Raw genomic sequence first — 20,519 nt, forward strand, 5'->3', positions numbered from 1 at the left:
TCCAGTCTAAATCTGCCTCTCTCCAGTTTATACCCGTTCCCCCTCATCCTTTCACCGCAAGCCTTCATGAATAATCCCCCCCCAGCTTTCTTGTAGACCCTTCAGATACTGGAAGGTTGCTATAAGATTTCCTTGGAGCCTTCTCTTCTCCAGGCTGAACAACCCTAACTCTCTCAGCCTGTCCTACGGAAGGTGCTCCAGCCCTTGTATCATCTTTATAGCCTCCTTTGGAGACATTCCAACAGCTCCATCTCCTTCTTACATTGAGGACTCCATAACTGGACACAATACTCCAGATGAGGTCTCACAAGAGAGGAACAGAGGGGCAGAATCCCCTCCTTCGCCCTGCTGGCCACGCTGCTTTGGATGCAGCCCAGGACATGGTTGGCCTTCTGGGCTGTGAGCGCACACTGCCGGCTCATGTCAAGCTTCTCATCGGCCAGCAGATTCCAGAAGTCTCCAACAGGGCTGCACTAATTAATTAACTCTTATCAGGTTCTAATTAACTATAGCACAGCAGGTAGGCAAGAACAGTATCTTTTCAGTGCCATTTTAATGCTTTAGCTGGAACACAAAAAGTGTATCACAGGAAACAGACATCACATTTTACTGGAAGAGACTCTTAAACTGGTTTTAGCTGCAATAATGATCAAAGCTTTGTTTTTTCCCATAGGTGCTAGAGTGTTTTACAATTATTTCTACTGTTATTACTACCAAAAAAAGTTTTAAAGTATGTATTTTAAAACGCATTGTTGATTAAAAGAACTTGTTATAAAATCTATACATGTAATTATCGTATTTGGGATTTTGGAATAATTTAATAGATCTTCATATTTTGTTCAGGAAAACTATAGGGAAATAAAGAAAGCAAAACTTATTAAACATTTATTTAATACTATCGTATTTTCTAATTAAACTGCAATTACTGCTATAGAAAAAGTTAAGAATCAATTCACTCAGAATAGGGTGACTTTGTAAATTTTTCAGCTATGCTACCGACAAAACTTTGATGTAAAAATAAAACACATCAAGGAAAGCTTTTTCCAAATGGAAGCAGTGACAATGATACATTCCATCTCACTCATGCATCAATGCCCCAAAACTAGTCTAATTTCCCTTAAGACGTGTTGGTACTCACCCGATTCTTTCAAGGGAGTTTAGAAAACCTTAGAGTACTAACTGAAATTTCTAAAATAAATGTTCTAATTCTAACATCAAACTGTCCGCATCTGAAACAGAAAGCAGTCCATCAACAAAACATACATTTTCTTAAGGTCACTCCTCCTTAGGCCAAGAGAAATAAGCACTTGCCACACCTTTAACGCGAAGTGTGCCTTACACACATTGCAGTGGTATTTTTAGGATGTAAAGTCTGACATAAATTACATAATAATTACGTTGGGTAAACCATATAGCACACAATTAAAAAACGATGGATGAGTTGTAGGAAGATCTGAGGCTGCAGGGATGGTCTCTTCTGATTTTTCTCCAGGAGAACTGTGAGAATCTGCTTCCACTATAAAAATATTTTAAAAACATTATTATTATTTCTGAATATGATGGAATATAAGAAGGCTTTAAATGCAACAATTTATCAGGTGTTCTCTTTGATGAAGCTTGTGTGATGAACCATGATTCCATGATTCCTTCTACCAATATTTCTGGTTCTTTTACATTCTTTTTATAATACTAATAACCGCCATTACATCCAAGAGCCACTGCCTGAAAAAAACGGAAAACTAGGAAATACTTCTATTTGAACCCTCTCTCTCTTCAATTCTATGACAGTGTAAGTTACAATTATTTTTTTTAATTTATTCTTGGTTTTAGAAGTAAGTCCCATAGAATTAAAAAAAAACCTATATATTTTTCTGACGAGTATATTAAAAGATGGCTTACTCAAAAACTCCCTCTCCAACCAGATGCAAGGTGGAATTTTGTAAATATAATGTACCTTTTTACAATGCAGACTGGCTAACCACTGCAGGTTCAACTTATCTTTTTGCAATCCAAATCCATACCATGTATATTGTTCATATCATCCTCCTGATGTAACTTTTCAGTCACATAATTTAATTTTATAACATTTAATTTTAGCTTTTCGTCAGCTATGACAAAGTCTTACCCAAAATTTTGTATATGTAAAATACAGCTCCACCAGTTATAATTTCGTATCAGTGGTCTTTCTCAGAAGAAGTATCACAAAAAAACTTGTCATAGCTGATCTGAAAGATTTCACTTACACCTATGAAGTAGGTGTAAGTTCATATGCACATAGTTCATATGCATTCCCAGTCTTTTGTACTACGCTTTTTAATTCTTACTTTTAATGGAGTCCCTTTCTCTGTGAGTATTCCTCTTTCGAAGAATATGGACCGTCTGCCCAGCTGTTCTGCCAGCGCTCAACAAATCTGGAAAGAAATTGTAGTTTCTGTGAGTTTTTAATGAAAAACAAGAAAAGATTGAACATACACCCTCGTATCTTCATATTTAAAATATAATGAAAAAGGATACCTTTACAAATCTAGTTTTGTGTCTCTGAAGAGGTGAGTTACCTCCAGCTTTTGTTTTCCCCGTAGTTTATGTAACTACAGATTCCCAAGTCCTAGGGCACTGCTCCTCACCACAGAAATCCTGTTTTTATCATAAGATGATAAACAGACACCCCACTAAACCTGATTTAAGTAGGTTAATATTCTGTTTGAATGATCAACCTGCCAACACCACGGTGATCCCTGCATACAGGTTATCTCCTGTGGAAACTCCAGACAAAATATGGTGTGGAGCAAAGAAAAAGGAAAGAATGGGAGACAAGTAGCTACACATATCCCATGAGGGCACACATACAAACATCCGAAATAATACACATGGAAACAGAGAAGAATACAAATACTTACTCTCTGACAAAATATCTAGCCTTTCTGCGTTCCCCTGCAAGGTTGTGTACCACTGGTTGGCTATTATAGAACGAACACCTGCAAGGCTAAGCAGCACTGCTGTCTCTGTTGGTTCCTCTAGAGCAATATGTAGACAGCTACAGAACAAAAAGTATGCGATCAACAAAGTAAAAATGTACATAATATAGTAAAAATATAACTAAATATGCAACACGTTTTAAAAGAAGGGGAAAGGGATTGCTAGACTGCAACTCCTTGTATGCTGACCATAAAGTGTTTTCTAATCGTCATACAGCACCTTAAATCCTATACGATGTCATCCAGAGGGACCTGGACAGGCTGGAGAAGGGGGCTGTGTGAATGTCATGAGGTTCAACAAGGCCAAGTGCAAGGTCCTACACCTGGGTCAGGGCAATCCCCGATTTCCATAAAGGATGGGGGATGATGTGATTGAGAGCAGCCCTGCAGAGAAGGACTTGGGGGTGCTGGTTGACAAGAAGCTCAACATGGGCCGGCAATGTGCGCTCACAGCCCAGAAGGCCAACGGTGTCCTGGGCTGCATCAAAAGCAGCGTGGCCAGCAGGGCGAGGGAGGGGATTCTGCCCCTCTGCTCCTCTCTTGTGAGACCTCACCTGGAGTATTGTGTCCAGTTCTGGAATCCTCAACATAAGAAGGAGATGGAGCTATTGGAACGGGCCCAGAGGAGGCTACAAGTATGATCCAAGGACTGGAGCACCTCCCATACGAGGACAGGCTGAGAGAGTTAGGGTTGTTCAGCCTGGAGAAGAGAAGGCTCAGAGGAGACCTTAAGAGCGACCTTCCAGTACCTGAAGGGGCTACAAGAAAGCTGGAGAGGGACTGTTTACAAATGCTTGGAGTGATAGGATGAAGGGTAATAGGTATAAACTGGAGAGGGACAGATTTAGACTGGACATAAGGAAGAAGTTCTTCCCCATGAGAGGCCCTGTCCCAGGCTGCCCAGGGAAGCTGTGGCTGCCCCATCCCTGGAGGTGTTCCAGGCCAGGTTGGATGGGCCTTGGGCAGCCTGAGCCAGTGGGAGGTGTCCCTGTCCATGGCAGAGGGGGTGGAACTGCATGATCTTTAAGGTCCCTTCCAACCCAAACTATTCTATGAAGCTATGATTCTATGAAGAATTTATGTAACTCACTGTCTACAGCTTTTCATGATGCAGTTTCACATGTGGATTGCTCCCTGTCATATTACTGTTCTGGGCATCTCAGGAGGAGTAACACACTAACTTTTATAAACTACTGCAGAATAACACTTATAAACCAGTCAAAATTTTGGGAATCCAGCAAAAAGACTTTTTTAGTTCTGCTGAAATTGCCAAAGGGAAACATAAAATATTGTAGGAACTGAATGCTTGCTCTTTTTCACAGGCATGGAAGAAAACTGGAGGCTTAAAAGCAAATCACTTGTAAAATGGGATTAGATTTTTTTTTACTGCTGAATATTTAAGTAATTATCTTTGGTATTATTGTTTCAGGAATTGTTCAGGATGGGAAAGGAGTGAATACCCTGTAATGCTGGAACTGCAGTAAACCAAAAGCTGAATTTTGTTTTTATTGCTTCTGCAATGGTAACCTTATCAGACAGCGATAATTAAAATTTTCTGTCATTTTGGGGGAAGATGCTGTCTGATTGTCTATGTAAGAATGTGACTTTCAACTGAATGTTATTACAATGTTTCTGGAAGTTTTTAGGCTGAATCATCTAAGTCCCATTGATAAATTCACCAGTCTGTTAAAGTGAGGCCTCAAAAGTTCAGAATCTGACATTTGTTCTTGTTAAATTACATGCCACTGATGACTGCCCAATGCTCCAATCTGTCTAGATCCCTCTACAAGACCTCTTTTCCCTCGAGAGTATAATTGGTTTATCTGAAAATTCAGTAGGGTCTAAATAGTCATGAATAAAATTAGGGCACTAAAACTACTCTTGTTTTTAATATCTTAAATATTATTTGTCTCACACTATTTGTCAAGAATTCATAATGGACACACAATAAAAGTATATACACCCTGCCACTTGTCAACTTAGAAGCAAGGAAAATACTTTTAAGGCTAAAAAAGCTGTGATTAATAATATTAAAAGATTCTGAACAGGTTATTTAACATGCCACAATAATTTATTTAAATAAAACCTGACTCATAGTTAAACTTTCAGTGTACGAAACCTTAAATGGTCTCTTCACATTTTATATGTTGAAGGGAAGTTTTATATATTTGATTAAAAGATTTTGAGACTCTGGAACTCAGAATTGGGAGGTGTGTGTAATACGGCAATGTTTCTGTGTCATATTTTCTTGATAATTTCCTTTTAACAAAGCTTTCGTTCTATTTAGCCCCATGTAAAGAATGAAGCTATAAGATAAAGAGGCTAACTTCTCCCTGATGTGTAGATACTTCCATCTAAAAGTTCTAACCTTGCCTTGAAATATAAAAAATCTGCCTTGTTGTGGGCTTTACTAAAATAAACTTTAACCCACCTTTTGTGGATATCAGACCTTGTAATTCTTTGATAACTTTTCTTTGTTCGCACCAGATCTAGAAGTATCATCAAATGGCATTCTAGAAAAAAAGTATATTATAAGGGGATCTGCACTAATAATAAAGCCCAGCATAATAAATATAAGTAAATTATAATAAATGTCATTAACTTAAGAAATCTACTTTTTTGAACAGTTTAAACAACTAATATAATATGTATATATTTCAGCCAAAATTGTCAAGTATTAAGTAGAATAAGTTAAATATAATAAATATAATAATTAAATTTATAATCAAATTATTAATAATTAAACATAAGAAACACAAATAAATTAATCCTAACATTATTCACTGTAACTTTGGTACACTTTTCCACAGTGTTTTGCGAGTTTTTTTCCTGTTCCTCCCCAGTATAACTAATAATGAGGTCCATATATTATTACAGGCTAATGATCGACATGACTCAGTTCTGTAGTTACAACCTCAAACATTTCTTATTTTGCTTAAAGGCCCCCAGTGAAATATCTTGCAATATACTTCGAATTAAAAAGCCTTCCCCGCTGTTACGTTTGTTGCAGCTTAACCCTGTTACTTATTCTCCTAAGGCAAGCAGATGAGAAGTATATTACATTTCTACTTGGAAAGCTTTTGACGTACTTGAGAACTGGTATCGTGTTTCTTCTCAGTATGTCAATCTTTCCTCCTAAAGTATGTTTCATATGCATATGTATGTGTATGAACACTCATGTACATTTATTAAAAGAACTATGCCCACAAATCGGTGATGTAACTATCAGACAACAATTAAATTTTTAGAACTTAAGAAATTCCAACGTTTGGAAGTGGAGAACGACTAATCTTATTTGAGAAAAATAACAAGAAAAGTGTACAACCGAATAAATTCTACATAATGCAAAGTTCTTCTGTTTAAAAGCCTGGATCTTGAAAAAACCCTTAATTACTAACGTCAATAGTGTGACAATGATACAGTCGGAAATAAACACAACTGGGAACAAAAGTAATGTAATTAAAAAAATTTTGTTTTCCTTATCTCACTTGGGATGTTCATAGCAACCAGTCTGTTGAGTAAAATATGGGACATGAATCTCTCCATCCCATAGAACAGAAACGCACTGCAGTTTGTCAGCAGCTGCTCCCACTCAGCTTGGCTGAAAGGAAGGAAGAAGAAAGAAAGTAACTTTTGTGTCACTGTTTTACGAGAATATTTTCCAGAGATTATCCATAGCAAACACTTCAAGTGGTACGTACTTCAGAAACATTTACAAGATGCACAGCAAGGAGACAAACAAGACTGCTGAATTCTACAGTGTAATAACTCGTATGGAATATCAATAATAATAATTACTTTAATACCAAGTTAAACTTAGTTTATTAACACCTCCCAGTCACCAAGAGGCATAGCGTATTTTCAGATAAAAACCAGACTCTCCTACAAAAGACATTATCAATATACGCACTGTACATCTCTGAAATAGCAGTACTTTGTCTCACCCTCAGTAGGAGTATTCATGTATGCACCCAGCAGGATAAGGAGAAACTAGGATTTGCAAAGAGATATGAATTCTCAACGTAGCAGGCAGCAAAAACTATGCAATTTGATATCGGGTAACCATTGTTATAACTGTTATGAAGAAACACTAGAGTACTTACACAGTGATTTGGTAGAAGTACAGAAGATTTCAAAGGACTCATTAAAACAGCTTATAACATAAGGTCCAGTGATATGTGCTCGCAGCCTAGAAAACCAACCGCATCCTGGGCTGCATCAAAAGAAGGGTGGCCAGCAGGGCAAGGGAGGGGATTCTGCCCCTCTGTTCCCCTATTGTGAGACCTCACCTGGAGTCCTGTGTCCAGTTCTGGAATCCTCAATGTAAGGAGGATATGGAACTGTTCGAACAGTTCCAGAGTAGGGCTACAAGGATGATCAGAGGGCTGGAGCACCTCCTATACGAGGACAAACTGAGAGAGTGGGGGCTTTCTCAGCCTGGAGAACAGAAGGCTCCGAGGAGACTTTATAGCGACCTTCCAGTACCTGAAGGGTCTACAGGAAAGCTGAAGAGGGGCTACTCATAAAGACTTGTGGTGATAAGACAAGGGGCAATAGGTATAAACTGGAGAGGGGCAGGTTTAGACTGGACATTAGGATGAATTTCTTCACCATGAGAGTGGTGAGACACTGGAACAAGTTGCCCAGGAAAGCTGTGGCTGCCCCATCCCTGGAGGTGTTCCAGGCCAGGTTAGATGGGCCTTGTGCAGCCTGAGCCAGTGGGAGGTGTCCCTGCCCATGGCAGAGGGGAGTGGAACTGGATGATCTTTAAGGTCCCTTCCAACCCAAATTATTCTATGATGATTGTGTTGACTCATAACCAGTGTGTTATGAACATTGTTCTTATACTAAATTCAAAATACATCACTACACAAACTACTAAGAAGAAAATTAACTCTGTCCCAGGGAAAACCAGGACAATAAGTCTAGCTGGGAGGTGGGAGATGACAGTAAATACATTGGTATGAAATGCGGATAGACGGCAGGCTGCTGCCTTATGCATCCCAAAGGCACAGATGGACTGTCCTCGGACAATCCAAATCACCCTTCCATATGTTCTTCCATGTGCTCATGGTCAGGGCTGCACAGCCATGATGTACTGGAGCCTAAGTCACGTAAAGGATTCCAAACTTTTCTGGCTGATGTCTCAGGTACGGGAGCATGTAGCTTGGGGAAAACAGAATTCATATGACTGCGGGGAGAGACGGCACATGTGCATGGGTGCAGCTGGCAATGTCAACTCAACCCTGTTATCCTAGACTCTGGCCAGGTCATTGGTTTCCTGGTGGACTGTGAATCTTGGTTTGTGGCCGAGAAAATTGGGCTTGGAAGCTAAGCCCAAGGGAATGTTGTCTGCAGACTCCAAAGAATTTGACTGGGTCTGTGAGTGCAGCCATGTGGATCCACCTCTCAGACTGCTTTCAGGTTTGAGTGAGAGGCAAGATTTAGCAGCACTCAATTCCTCTTCCATAGTGGGTTCTTGTGGAGCATAGCGTTGGTCACTGCCTGACCTCTTGAGGTCCCTTTTGTGCCTCTATTTCTATGATCTTAAAAGTAAAGTACTTCTGTAAAGAATGAAGTGTGTTTATGAATAAACTCCATAAAATGGTATTAATTTCACCAAAAGATGTTAGGAATTTTAAACTCCAAGATGTACCTTCACTAGTTTGCTTCGGAAATCTGTGCTCCGATCTTACAGCTGACTCAACGTCACGGAGATGTTATCATTTTTAATACTTGGATTTAGAAGCAGTTAAGAACAAAGCCAGAATTTATATTTATGCTCACGTATAGTTAGAACATTCATCAAAGACTGCACCAGTAGACATTTTGTCAAAATTTGTTTACCTACACACACAGCAACCCTGTTGCCATCAAAATGTCACCCTATTTTATGACTCTGGGAATAGGCACAATTTTAAAAAGGAAACACGGATAAAACATAAAAGCAGATGGAATATTACAAACCTTGGAGTCCGTACATTGCCAATAACTCCTTCCCACTGTGGTGTAAATAGGTCACGGTATTTTTCTAGCAGTTCTTTTATTTTTTGAGAAGGACTTAAGGCTTCTGTAACAATAGAAATTCATCGTTAGTACCTTAACATGCTACAAAGGATGCTCAACAACCTTAATTTCAATAATTTTACAATTACAATATAATATTTAGGGAGATTTTAGCCATCATTAAATCTTAAGTTTTTTGAAACCTAAGTCCAGCTTTTTAAAACCAGCAACTGTGATGTTTTCCGAGTAAAAGAGTTTGCAACTAGTATTTGAAAGGTATATTTTACAGCTGATTAGGATTATTCAGTAGACAGGTTAAAGACATTAAAAGCACAAAGAATAAATTCTAGATACCCCGAGAAAAGTGTAAAGAGTTGAAAACATCAGCACTGCTCATAGAGTTCTGTTCCAGAGGCTCAGAGAGGCCTGAAGTAAATGGAGAAAATAAATGAGCCCTGATTTCAGAAAGGATTCCAAACCCACCTCTGCTCTCCAAGGATGTTGTGTATTTAATGATAATTCATTTTCTTTTTTTTTTTACTGCTGTAAATTAAAGATACACCCTAGAGCCAGATATTCAGCACACGGTAGACAGTGTTTTATTTTCATCTGCTGTGAAGGAGAAACTACTCTGTTATGTTACTGATAATTAAGTAGCTCCTTCTGTATTGAGTTTAAATTAACTAACTATCTCAATTAAAAACTTCCATTAAAACAATTTTTGGTGCTTGATATACATGCAAGTTTGTTAATGAATGTGAATCAGTTAAACTATTGCAGAGAAAAAGTGAGATAAAATTGTATTATTAAATTGTTTGTGTCCAATTGGATTAATATATCCAGAGGAGGACAACAAAGGTGGTGAGAGGGCTGGCAGGCACATCATCTGCAGAGCAGCTGAGGACTCTGGGTTTGTCTTGATTGGAGAGAAGGAAGTTGAGGGACAATCTCTTTGCTCCCTGCAGCTTCCTGAGAAGGGGATGGGGAGAGGGAGAGGCTGAGCTCTTCTCCCTGGAATCTAGGGACAAAAGGTGTGGGAATGGTTCAAAGCTGCATCAAGGGAAATTAACACTGGGCATTTTGAAGTATTTCTTTCCCAAGAGGGTGGTCAAACCCTGGAACAGGCTTCCTGGAGAGGTGGTCAATATCCTAGGCTTGCCAGCATTTAAAAGGCATTTAGAGAATGTCGTTAATGACATGGTTTAGCTTTTGGTCAGCCCCGACATGGTCACACAGTTGGACTGGATCATTGTAGGTCCCTTCCAACTGAAAATACTCTGCTATTCTAAGCTATTCTAATAGAGGAAATACTTACAGTCTTGATAAATACATTCCAAAAGGAAAAACGAACCCTCTCAAATACCCTTACAGAGCTAGTTGTGTCTATCATGGTACTGTTCACCTTTCAAAGGACTCCAAAACTTTATGTGTTCCACATTCTTTATTTAGGGTCTCTAGCTTTGGAATTGCTGTACAGGTGTGGACAGTCCAACTGTTCCTGTCCCAGTCCACTCCCATTCAGTTCCATTTGTTCTAAGCCCGTTCATGGCTTTCAAGCAAACTGCTTTTACAACGAAGATTGTACAAGCAAATTATACAAAGCACCATATCCTTTCAAGTAACCTGTATCCCTCCCCACACTACTCACGTTGTATCTTAGCGGTATATGTTTGAAAAATTAAAGATGCTGTAACAAGTCCCTGAAAGTAAGCATGTTTTTAATTGGATTACATAGCAAGAAAGGTTAATCAAGTGTATCCTTGGCAATCTTAGGTCAACATTTAGTGATATGAAAGAAATAATAAGACAATCTAATTTCCTTCCTGAACATGAAAGGTTGTACTGTTTCAACGATGCACCATTTGACAGGTGATAAGCAGTGTTGACTTCATTTTCTATTACAAAAAATTCTAAATCCCACGGCTAGTTTGTGGAGAAAAGATTGTTTAAATTATATTACCTGCCTCGCTTCCTTCATTATAGGGGTCCACAATATCTGATAAACAGTTAAGGGTAAACAACGCAACATAAACAACAAAACCTGAAAGTTTAACAGATACACTTAGTTTGTGAAAGGATACATTTAAAATTATGAGTATCAACAGGCAAGCAATTAGAGGGTAAATCAGGATTAACTGGTGTCTACAATTAAAAAGAATATATACTCTATTACATGCAAAAGTCTCAATCAATTATTAACAGTATTGCATTATGTGTGTCACACAACTAACAAAAAGATGTCTGAAATCTTCAAGAAGGGTTGCAGGGAGGATCCAGGGAACTACAGGCCTGTCAGTCTGACCTCAGTGCTGGGGAAAGTCACGGAACAAGTGATCTTGAGTGCTATTACGAAGCACATGCAAGAGAACCAGGTGATGAGGCCCAGTCAACATGGGTTCAGGAAAGGCACGTCTTGCCAAACTAACCTGATCACCTTCTATGACAAAGTGACTCGACTACTGGATGGGGAAAGGCTGCGGCTGTAGTCTTCTTGGACTTCAGTAAAGCCTTTGACACAGTTTCTCACGGCATTCTGCTTAGGAAACTGTCAGCTTCTGGCCTGGACAGGCGCACGCTCTCCTGGGTTGAAAACTGTTGGATGGCCGGGCCCAGAGAGTGGTGGTCAACGGAGTTAACTCCAGCTGGAGGCCAGTCACAAGTGGAGTTCCTCAGGGCTCAGTACTGGGTCCAGCTCTGTTCAATGTCTTTATCAATGACCTGGATGAAGGCATTGAGTGCACCCTCAGCAAGTTTGCAGATGACACTAAGCTGGGTGGAAGTGTGGATCTGCTGGAGGGTGGGAAGGCTCTGCAAAGGGATCTGAACAGGCTGGACCGCTGGGCTGAGACCAATGAAAACTAAAAGCATGAGCTATTCTGCATTACCTTCAATGCCTCTACATACAGTACACATGCAGATATATATGCATACACACATATATATTTATAAAAATGGTGCATAAACTGTATAAAATCTACTATGTTGTTGGGGGAAGTATTTTAGTAACTTTAAACAGCTGCCTTAGTGCATTGTGAAATATGTCACATTTGCACAGAGAACATGGTTTTTCAGAGAAACAATTCTTTTGCCATTACTGCAAAAATCAACAGGAAGAAAAATTCTTATTGGCTTATGTGACACTTATTCCACTTCAGAATTCTAGCATATGTAATGAGCTTCAATGCAAGCTGCTTATAGTTCTTTAATAGTTTTTACACAAAAAGAAGAGTTACTCCTACTGAGTTTACTTAAAAATATTGGGAAACGTCACCATTTTAATATTCTTTTTCTGATGAGCTTTTGATTTTGTTTCTTTAGACATTTTGACATCTGTTTTGACTTCAGTCTCTGTGGATTGAAAAGAACATTTTTTAAAAAAAACATATAGGCAGTTTTAGAACATACAGCTTTCTTGAAGGACTACTTATATTTGTTATGATGTAATAATAGCAGATTAAACTAGAAAAATAAAAATTAATTTCACATCAGAACAAGTCAAGGACATTCCACAAACCCTCTTGCCAAAAAATAATGGCTAAAAGTGGAAAACAAATAAGAGAGGTGATTCCTTCAACATACAAACACCTCATTACACTGCAGATTTAGAGCAAGAGTTGAACAGTGATTACCAAAGCACTTTCCAAGCATCATTTCAAGATGCCATAAAGCCAAGTTTACCAACTGGCCAACTACCCGACTTAACAAACTCATTTCACTCAAGAGTTTATATAGGGTGCAAGTGTCTGCAGTAATGAAAGAGGTCCACAAAGGTTGTGGGATCTGATTTTGCTCATGCATAGCACAAGAACTCCTGGATTGACTCAAGTCCTTTAAGTAATCTTAGCTACAGAGAGAGGAAGTACCTCATTGATTAAGTTTTTTACATTTTATATTTTGAGCGAAGCCTTGCACTAATGCTAAACAAAACTAACAGAAGTCTCAATTTTTATTTTATTTTTTCCAGTGCAGCTGAAAACAGCTTTTATGTATGACCATACTTGTATAACCAAAACTTTGCAACTCAATTTAGACCCCACTGAGTTTTACACAAATCTTTAATAGCCAGAAGTTGTTTTAAATTAGCTAGCACTGCAACTATAATCAGTCTGCATGTTACTGAAATAAGTCTGCTGTAATTATTCCATCTAAAATACTGGAAACCTATTGCATGTGGCTGTATTCCAGTAAAATATAACACATCATTCATATTAATTAAATTTTAAGTATCTTGTTCACTGCATCATTACGCTAATGCAAAGAATGTTTAACCACTAGTACCTGGTTCAGCCAGATGTACTCGATTGTAGAGAATCTGGAGAGAAAAATCTCTGGATACAGAACTGATTCCTTCCTCTTTGAAGATACTCAGAGCTTCCAAAGGCAATTCCATAAGTAATAGATCTGTTAGTAATACCACGCACAATCCTAAATCCACGGGTGTAGCTGAAGGAATGTCACAGAATATCATGGAGATTTAGTAGTTCTCAGTATGTACATAAATGATTGATGTTAGATGTAAAATGTCTAAGGTCTGTATAGCTTGGAATACTGTAAATACATGCAGAATGATAGCTCCATTCAGCATACAAATAATCTCTTCTTTAAAAAAGTATAGAAAATGAACAGACAAAAGCATTGCTAAAGACTTTTTCTTCTTGGCTACCAAAACCCTGAAATTAAAATGACAGGATATTGAGATCTGTCCATACACACACACACGCACACATATTGTACTCAAGAGAGCGCATACCCTGCATTCTAGTGTGTTTGGTGTCCTTATCTTTCCCTTTTTTTTTTCCTGATTCAGGTGCTGAAACTGATGTGCTCTGTTTACTGGGAAGAGGAAGTACAGTGAAAAGTATTACCAGCACTAATACTTAAAGAAGTACAAGTTTTCACACCAAAATTAGACAAAACTGCTTCAATCTCAGCAAAAAAAATTATACAAAGGATGTATTCCCTTCAGAATTCCTGTCCTTTGGAAATCCCATCCATAACTAGTTATAATCATAGAATCACAGAATCATAGAATAGTTTGGGTTGGAAGGGACCTTAAAGCCCATCCAGTTCCAACCCCTCTGCCATGGGCAGGGACACCTCCCACTGGCTCAGGCTGCCCAAGGCCCATCCAACCTGGCCTGGAACACCTCCAGGGATGGGGCAGCCACAGCTTCCCTGGGCAACTTGTACCAGTGTCTCACCACTCTCACGGTGAAGAAATCCCTCCTCATGTCTAGTCTGAATCTGACCCTCTCCAGTTTATACCCACTGCCCCTTGTCCTATCGCTACAAGCCTTTGTAAACAGTCCCCCTCCAGCTTTCTTGTAGCCCCTTCAGGCCCCTGGAAGGTCGCTCCAAGGTCTCCTCGGAGCCTTCTCCAAGCTGAGAAACCCCAACTCTCTCAGTCTGTCCTCATATCGGAGGTGCTCCAGCCCTCCGATCATGTTCATAGCCCTTCTCTGGACCCGTTCCAACAGCTCCATGTCCTTCTCATGCTGAGGATTCCAGAACCGGCCACAATACTCCAGGTGAGGTCTTACAAGAGAGGAATAGAGAATCCCCTCCCTCGCCCTGCTGTCCACGCTTCCTTTTATGCTTCTTTTGATTTTTTCGATGTAACTTAATAATAAATTACAATGTTTTATCCTGAACTCAATATTGAATAACTTAAGCTGGAGAACAGTGCTTTTTAGAGATGGTCATTAGTCTATCAGATGGCTCGGTCCTCTTAGTCTTGCTTACCCTGCTTAGACTGTCTTTCAAGAAGTAAAAAGTTCAGTCAACGGGGTCTATTCTTGCTAAAACCATTCCCATATTTGTCAGACTTCAGTCATCATTCTGTTTTAAACAATTATGATAAAACAAGTCTAAATGTCTTACCTGGTGTCAGAAAAATCAAGCTGTGACAACACTGGTTTCAGATATTCTTCCATCATTTCTAGTATTTCAGAGAAATCTGATGTCAGATCATGTCCATTGCCACCTATTTTCTCTGTTGGAGTCTATCACACACATTGCAACAAAAAACAGAATACTTACAAAATGCTATTTGACAAGGATGCGGGGTGTATTATGTTAAATCAGAGGCTAAATCAAATAATTTGAAACATCATAAAATGGAAAATATAAACAGAGAAAGTCAACGTCAAAACTACTTGACTTCAAAAAATCATTCCTCTCAGCATTTTCCAAAACATTCTAACATAGGAATCAGTACAAGATGTCATTATTTATTACTTAAGTGATGAAAACATTTCTGCAATTTCAGTGGGGAAAGGCAGGGAAGTTGGGCAGAAAAGAACAATAATGTGGTGCTCCAAATAACGAGAAGAAATTGTGAAAGGACAACTTTGAGAAGGAAAGAGGAACTGTAAGATTATATAAAAGAAGCAAATGAAAGTGTATGGCGAGATCAGTGGAGCCAACTTACAGAAAAAAAACCTAAACAGAATGAAGAATATATTATAGATAAGGAGAGAACAGAATCACATAGGAGAAGATGACACTAAAAATTGAAGCTCCTAAAAGCCAATGTAGACAGAAACGAAAACACTGCCTGGAAAAATGAGCTCAAGTAAATGCTGAAGTGTTGGTGTTAATGAATGGACTTCTCACCCAAAGCTGTTTGTGTGGTTCAGTGCAGGCTGTGATGAAAGTTGTAACGCACATGCAGCTTAAAAACCTAAGCCATGTTTTTTTGTCTGTTCTACTTGACACTATCTTATCACCCTTTTCTTTACTTGGGCAACAACGGCAATCTTCACCTAACTTGCCATTACAACAAAGGCTGGCCACAGGCAAGAGAAAAAGTGAACAGCATTTCAACAATCTGCAATAATCACTCTTTGAAGTGAAAGAAACTAACACGATGAATAAAACAGAACTGTAATTCAAGAACCAGATGTGGCAAAGCTGTGCGATTAAAACAATGAAAACTTGTACAGAAATTTTAATATGATCTGTATTATTTAGCTTTCTATCAATGATAGAAGTAGATCTGTATCAACTTTTGTTAATATGCTATATTTAACAGTGAATTTTGATTGACACTGAAAAACCTAAATTTTATCTAATGAAACCAAAATTAAAGTAAATTAGTATTAGGATGCTGACTTGCACATTTCCCATGAAGAAAACTTTCTGTCATCTGAGAACTTTGATGAAACTCACAGGCTTCTCCCATGTGTCTTTATGTTACACTGATTGTGAAAAACAACATCCTGATAGAACTGAGCCTTCCTGCAGTAACAGAAAACTTTCATCATCTACAGTTTAAGAGGTTTCATCACTACAAACTTGGAATTCCAATGAGATGCGTCCTTGCAGCAAAACTTGGTGGCTAACAGATTTGGATTAACTGCATCCAAATTAACAGTTATAGTGCAAAAGAGATTGGGTGTCCTTCAAATAAACATCTCTGTGCTGCAATTCAGTAATAAACCTCTGGCTAAAATAGTTTTGTTTCAATTAAAGGGTTGAGATCTACGATCCTGCTTTTTTTTCTTGGGACAGCTAGGGCTTTCATATGATATGAATGCAAAAGTAAATTTGCAAATGCATATCTTAGGGGTACAGCACATTTTCAAGTAAATTGATCTCAATTGCATCAACTTTCAATTCTGATAAACTACTGAACGTTTCAAAGCTGCTGAATGACACTGAAAACAGTAAGAGTAACAATAAGATTAAATATTGAGGCAGAGTACACAGTGTTTAGCAACTGTGAAGACGAGGGATGTTATACTGGGAATAAACTGAAAATTCCATATAAAGAACATTTATTATAGGTTTTTAGTACATTTTTCACTCTATTTCAAATATAAGGTAATCAAATATATTACCACATCTGTTTTGAAGACACGCTCTTGGGAGCTTTGAACAACAGTCTGTCTAAGATGACTCTTCATCTTTTGCTGCTTGTAAAGACGCACTTTTTCCAGCAAAAGACAAAACATATCAGGATTCACAGGAAATCGAAAGACTTTAGCTTGCACTATTGAAAGGAGGATAACATCACCTTAAGACTCTTTGAGATATCACATTTGTACTTGAAGAAACGATTGTACAGAGATCATCAGTTTCTTAATGCATGGTATTCTTTGAAAATGAAATAACTGTTTATATATATTTAGCACAAAATATATACAGAAATGTACAATGAAAAATGTCTGTAATTTCTCATCTATATAAATTTCCGTCTTCAAATATTAACAAAAATTCCATAAATCATGACTAGATACATTATATCTGATAATGAAACATATTTAGGCATTTGCTTTCCTTTGGTACTAGTAAAAGTAATGATTATTTTAATATTGGTTTAAAATGTTACTGGCTGCAACAGTGAAAGAGACGAACCTTCTCAGAATCAGAGGCATAGAACAGTTTGGGTTGGAAGGGACCTCAATGATCATCTAGTTCCAACCCCCTGTGATGGGCAGGGACACCTCCCACTGGCTCAGGCTGCCCAAGGCCCATCCAACCTGGCCTGGAACACCTCCAGGGATGGGGCAACCACAGCTTCCCTGGGCAACCTGGGCCAGGGCCTCACCACCCTCACGGTGAAGGAATTCCTCGTTATGTCTAGTCTGAATCCACCCCTCTCCCGTTTACACCCATTGCCCTTAGCCCTGTCACTACAAGCCTTTGTAAACAGTCCGTCCTCGCTTTCTTGTAGTCCCTTCAGGTACTGGAAGGTCGCTCTAAGGTCCCCTCGGAGCCTTCTCTTCTCCAGGCTGAAAAACTCCAACTCTCTCAGCCTGTCCTCACATGGGAGGTGCTCCAGCCCTCGGATCAGCTGCATAGCGCTCCTCTGGACCCATTCCAACAGTACAATGATTTTTATCTCCTAAATGTAAGAGGCACTTACCAGCTGGCTGAGAGGGTTTTCCTTTCTCCTGTGCAGTACTTCCTTTTGGCATTTCAATCAAGGAACTGTACAAATTTGATCTACAGAAAGCAGAAAACTGCTGAGTAGATTATGTAACAGTTCAGACTTGTTTATATGAAGGAAATTTATTAAATGAGTAATTATTACCCTCTAATATAAAGCGCTCAAAAGTACTATCAAGATGCAATATTTTCCCCCACCTTGGGGTACAAAACCTGCAAGATCTATCTGCAACAAGCTGTGAGGAAAAGTTCTTTCATTGCTGTTTATCAGCACTGTAGTTTTATTTGTTCCAGGACAATTATTTAAGACTTTTCACAAACGGTAAAAGTACTCATAGTCATAGCTTAATTTATGAGTAATCACTAATTAGGCTGCAGTAATATCATTTGTGCCTCTAAAAAGTTAAATATGACCCATCCTAGCATTTTCAAGAGCATAAGCAACACGAGCTGGAAACTAACAGAATTTAGGATGCCAAGAATGGCCTGAAACCTCTCAAGATGCCCCTCAAAATTTAAAAGGTAATTAGGGAAATCAAAAGTACAGAAAAACGTACAGCTTTGAGCTGCAGGCAGTTTTATTTATACATTAGTTTGTTTGCCACCCTTCAATTCAAGTCCAGCAAAATTACAAGCAAAAGGCAATAAAAAACAAAAACAGTGATTATTTACAGGTAAAGAAAGATGATGTTTGTAACAAATAGAATGCTAAACCGAAATGATGGAATTTTATACCTGTCTTCTGAATGGTGGAGAATAATTATGTAGAAATTAGATGGCAATTCACCCATTATATTAAAATGTTCAACGGGAATGCAGAGGTTTCTCCATGCCTGTAAAATAATTCAAAAGCAGCATTATTTTCATAGATTTCACAAACTCCAATCTCAGTTCTTTCATCAGAAAACTGATAATAATTCTAGGAAAGAAAGCGCTAATATTAAGAGGGGAAAAAAGCCAAAACAAACACTCAGCACATATGCCAGGACATGAAACATTTTTTCACTGTGAGGGTGATTGAGCACTGGCATAGGTTGCTCAGGGAGGTTGTGGAGTCTCCATCCTTGGAGACACTCAGATGCCATCTGGACATGGTCTTGGGCAACCAGCTTTAGGTGGCCCTGCTTGAGCAGGGGGGTTGGACAAGATCAGAGGTCTTTTCTAACCTCAACCACTCTGTGATGGGTGTTGATGACTGTTGTCTGCTAGCATATGTATTACCAGTCAGATAATGACAGCAACTCAAAAACAGTGGCTTCTAAACAAAATATTATGCTATTCCTTCTGCTAAAGAAGATAATACAGTACATATAAAGAAAAGCCAAGAACAGTAGCTTACAAATATGTATTTTTTTTATCCTATACATATCTCTGCTTGCCACATTTTGTAAATGCTTAAACCTTGCCAGCTACAGCTAATCCTTTGTATTTAACTTGCTGATGGTTTTTATTTTTTCTCATTTCTAACCTAGGGTCTTCCAATCTTAGTTTTGTTACCCACTTTTACACTCAGATATTTGAGGAATAAACAGTTCTCAATCAGCTTAAACCAAAAACCAGGGTATTTATCTCCCAGGAAAGTTTATCCATGATTTGTTCCAGAACTACAAATCACATTAATTACATTTTCCTAGTTGGTTTCTTTAACTATCCAGTTTGCAACACCCCAATTTAGTTGATGGCCATAGATAGAGGTGTTTGTTAAAAAAAATAATAAAACAATCAGGGTCTTTTGCATAGGGTACCGCTTGCACAGGGACCTGAGTATCTCAAACTGGATGCTGTCTAGAGGGTGATACAAGTCTTTGCTGCAAAGATCCTTGACAATGGTTGGATTGGGAGAGACTTACATAAAATTAATGATGTAAGCATGCAGACAGCACAACTCTGACATCCAGCTATACCATATTGTAACTATAAGACAAACTGGAATTGCATCCTTAAAATCTCATTTCTGACTGAAATTACGTGGCTGGTGCCACACAGATAACCTGGCACAAACAAAACCCCAGGACAGTACACACCATACTAACACAAATGTATTTCAATTCATGACCAAGTCAACCCAGGACTCAAATCAAGAAAACAAAAAACTTAATAGGGTTCAAAGAAAACAGATTAGACATTATTTAATTCCAGGAATAACTGAAATTATACGTATCTGAGTATGTGTGTATATGTACGTATATGTAAATATGTCTCTGTGTGTACTTATATAACATACATATAAACCCCTAATATGTAGCACATCTCAAAAAATTACCATTGAAGTAGCAGTCAGTTGCTGTTCCACGTTTTTTAGAAGATCACTTGTGTTTCTGTTTTGCTTCAAATTACTCTGAAGATTCAGTAATGCCGCCAGCTGAGAGCTACTGGTGTTAGATGTAGCTGTTGAAAGGATACTCTTCATCATCAGAGACGCTGAACAGCTCTGCAAAATTTTTGTATCTATTTATTCTCCCTCCCAAAAGTAATATAAATACATATATACTCTATGATTGTGTTATACATGTTAAAGAAAAAGTCTTGTGCTTAAAAGGTGAGATGGATTAGCAAAAGCTTGTCTGCTAGTGTGTTTAAAATCTAATATAAACAGGCTGGCAATAACTTCTGAGGATTTCTTAAAGATGAATCGCTAGAAGTAAC

The 20,519-nt window shown here is 38.4% G+C and overlaps 1 protein-coding gene across 1 annotated transcript in view; it reads right to left on the reverse strand.

Moving 5' to 3' along the window:
- Positions 1–346: 346 nt before the first annotated feature.
- Positions 347–20,519, reverse strand: part of CFAP46 (cilia and flagella associated protein 46) — a 74,231-nt gene continuing 54,058 nt past the window's right edge. The window contains exons 44-59 of the mRNA XM_054071769.1: positions 20,137–20,304; positions 18,609–18,706; positions 17,851–17,930; positions 16,823–16,974; positions 14,862–14,983; positions 13,732–13,814; positions 13,260–13,424; positions 12,253–12,329; positions 11,063–11,123; positions 10,942–10,977; positions 8,943–9,045; positions 6,464–6,576; positions 5,407–5,488; positions 2,898–3,034; positions 2,325–2,411; positions 347–1,516 (exon numbers count right to left, since the gene is read on the reverse strand). Coding sequence (XP_053927744.1) covers positions 1,383–1,516; positions 2,325–2,411; positions 2,898–3,034; positions 5,407–5,488; positions 6,464–6,576; positions 8,943–9,045; positions 10,942–10,977; positions 11,063–11,123; positions 12,253–12,329; positions 13,260–13,424; positions 13,732–13,814; positions 14,862–14,983; positions 16,823–16,974; positions 17,851–17,930; positions 18,609–18,706; positions 20,137–20,304 — 1,698 coding nt within the window. The 3' untranslated portion in view covers positions 347–1,382. The remainder of the gene's footprint in view (positions 1,517–2,324; positions 2,412–2,897; positions 3,035–5,406; positions 5,489–6,463; positions 6,577–8,942; positions 9,046–10,941; positions 10,978–11,062; positions 11,124–12,252; positions 12,330–13,259; positions 13,425–13,731; positions 13,815–14,861; positions 14,984–16,822; positions 16,975–17,850; positions 17,931–18,608; positions 18,707–20,136; positions 20,305–20,519) is intronic.

This window comes from Cuculus canorus, chromosome 7, assembly GCF_017976375.1.
Source record: "Cuculus canorus isolate bCucCan1 chromosome 7, bCucCan1.pri, whole genome shotgun sequence".
In the NCBI taxonomy this organism is placed as follows: domain Eukaryota; kingdom Metazoa; phylum Chordata; class Aves; order Cuculiformes; family Cuculidae; genus Cuculus; species Cuculus canorus.